This window comes from Silene latifolia, chromosome 8, assembly GCF_048544455.1.
Source record: "Silene latifolia isolate original U9 population chromosome 8, ASM4854445v1, whole genome shotgun sequence".
Lineage (NCBI taxonomy): Eukaryota > Viridiplantae > Streptophyta > Magnoliopsida > Caryophyllales > Caryophyllaceae > Silene > Silene latifolia.
This window is the reverse complement of record NC_133533.1, coordinates 94,584,170-94,587,028: the sequence shown is the minus strand read 5'-3', so window position 1 is coordinate 94,587,028 and position 2,859 is coordinate 94,584,170. Positions and strand designations below refer to the sequence as shown.

At 46.5% G+C, this 2,859-nt stretch overlaps 1 protein-coding gene across 1 annotated transcript; it reads left to right on the top strand.

The window, feature by feature from the left end:
• The first annotated feature begins 477 nt into the window (after positions 1 to 477).
• On the top strand, positions 478 to 1,113 carry LOC141595535 (uncharacterized). The gene has a single exon (XM_074415500.1). The coding sequence runs from the start codon at positions 478 to 480 to the stop codon at positions 1,111 to 1,113; it is 636 nt and encodes a 211-aa protein (XP_074271601.1).
• Positions 1,114 to 2,859: the final 1,746 nt, after the last annotated feature.

Here is a 2,859-nt window from a genome sequence, read left to right as displayed (position 1 = left end):
CTGAAGCAACAATCTCTAACATCAGCAAACAAGGAGGGGGAGACAAGGCTCCAATAGTGGACCTAACACTGGGGCATCCGGTAGCAGGAATACGCTTCGACGGATACCCGCTGAGCTGGTAAAAAGATTGGACCTAACAACAGTAGCATCCGAGGAAAGAATAACCCCACAAGGGTTAGGATATCTCACACCAGATAGCTGGGAGTCGGCCAGCAACGTGGAAGCTCGGTTAGATGGCCCTCCAAATGTTAACTTCGTAGTAACCAACCAGACAACTGGAACGGGGTCCACAGGCAGCCAGCACGTAAATTGGCATTAAGGAACGCTCGTAACTTCCACCCCCTTAGCTGCCAAGACACGTCCGAACCTCCAAGAGTTTGGACTAGGGGTCAGCGCACCAAATCAACACAGGAAGTTAATAGGAAGGTCCCAGACTCAGGAAGCATAACTAACCAGCAATACTAAGAGTTACGGGAGATGCTGAGCAGGGTCCCAGGGTTGCCACCTCTACTCGAGAAGGCAGCACTCGACAGTTATGCCGATTCACCATTTGTGGATGCCATATCCGTTACCGCCATACCAAAGGGATTCACAAATCCAAATATGCCTTTCCTTGACGGCACGACAAATCCTTTTGACCATATAAGCCAGTACAAGCAGAAGATGATGACTGTGACAGCTGTAGGGCATGTAAAAGAAGCATGCATGTGCAAAGGATTTGGATCGACATTGTCAGGTCCAACACTCCGATGGTTTGTGAGCTTACCCAACCGATCAATTTATACATTTGCTGAACTATTAAATGCATTCACCCAGCAATTCGCAAGCAGCCAGAAGCCAAAAAAGCATGCAAGAGACCTATACATAATCGTTCTGGGAGCAGGAGAAACCATTGGAGAATACAACACCAGATTCAACAATGAAAAGATGGCAGTACGGGAATGTGATGTTTTGACTACAGTAGAGGTTTTCAGGAGGGGCCTTCACCTTGATTCCGACCTGTACAAGCAGCTAACTATGCATCCTTTCGCATGGCTTCAAAGCTGTACAAGAAAAGGCAGTTGCCGCAATCAGATTGGAAGTAGACATCCTAGCCAGAGCCAACCTACCTAACGCACCAAGTGTATCCAGCACCTCGACCGTAGAAAAATCAGGGAGAAAGCAGTCAACAAAATCGAAGAAAATCAGCAACTCCCTACTCTGGCAGAGTATGGATTCACTACAGGGGTCGGAGGAATCCAGAAAGCACTCCGGGAGATGGGAGTTGGAGTAAGGTGGCCCAAGCCACCAGTAGAAGGACAGGCATGGCGAAAAGATAGCAAGAAGAAGTGTGAGTTCCATCATGACATTGGACATAACACCGAAGACTGCTATACACTGCGAAGGGAGATCAAGCGTCTGTATGAGCAAGGAGAATTGAGCCACCTATTACCACGTGGGGGAAAGCAGCAAGATAAGGTGGGCTCCGCGAAGCCTGCAACTCCACCCACATGCGCCAAGATAATAAACGTGATAACAGGCGGCTTAGATCTAAGTGGGCTGACATACTCAGCAGCTAAAAGACATGCCACCGAGACCAAGGAAGATAGGCCAGCAAACTCTTGCATAATTTCTCAAAGCAATCTACCTGCTGCTGCCTTTTATTAAGGAGGCATATGTGATGAATGGGAACATCATGACGAACTCATTATCACCCTGTTGATGGCTAACTCTACAGCCACAAAGGTCCTGGTAGATGTAGGAAGCTCGGTCAATCTGATCATGTTAAAAACTATAGAAAACATGGGGTTTAACGAGAAGGATTTGCGGAAGAAAAGCATCCCGCTGGTAGGATTCAGTGGGGAAACAGCCAACTCACTGGGCGAGATAGTCATCCCAACCTATATGGGAGGGGTCAACAAGCAAATCAGGTACCTAGTCATAGATGGAACTTCTACCTACAATGTCATCTTGGGAAGACCGTGGCTGCACCAGATGAAGGCAGTCCCCCCAACATACCATCAATGCATATAATTCCCCACTCAGTGGGAGGTAGAGACAATATGAGGAGATCAGGAGGAAGCTAGAGGCTGCTACAAAAAAGCACTGAAGTTCACCGCCAGCCCTCCAGCATATCAATTCCAAAAGCAGCCTGTCTAGAACGAATACATTGAGCCCCCAGCTGAGGAACTAGATCAGATCAACCTGGACAAGCTACACCCAGAGAGGACCGTGCTAATTGGAGCTGGATGCACAAGAAGCTTAAGGCAGCAAATAATCAAATTTCTGCAGGATAACATGGATTGCTTTGCATGGTCACATGATGACGTGATAGGGATAGACCCGTCCATCATAACACATAAACTCAGTGTGGACCCAAAATACAAATCCATCCAGCAGAGGCGGAGAGAGTTTGCAGCTAAAAGAAATAAAGTGACTAACCAAGAGGTAGATAGCCTGATGGCAGCTAAAAAGATAAGGGATGTAAAATATCCAGAGTGGTTATCCAATGTGGTGGTGGTACCTAAGAAGAATGGAAAATGGAGAGTATGCGTGGACTTTACTGATCTCAACAAGGCATGCCCTAATGATCCCTTCCTGCTACCTCATATCGATGCAATGGTGGATGCGGCAGCTGGACATGAAATATTAACATTTATGGACACTTGGAGTGGTTACAATCAAATCAAAATGGATCATGAAGATCAAGAGAAGACAACGTTCATGTCTGAGAGAGGAATATATTGTTACAATGTCATGCCATTCGTCCTAAAGAATGCAGGTTCCACATATCAGAGACTGGTCCACCGCATGTTCAAAGAGCAGATAGGAAGAACTATAGAAGTCTGTATTGATGATATGGTGGTGAAATCAGAAAAA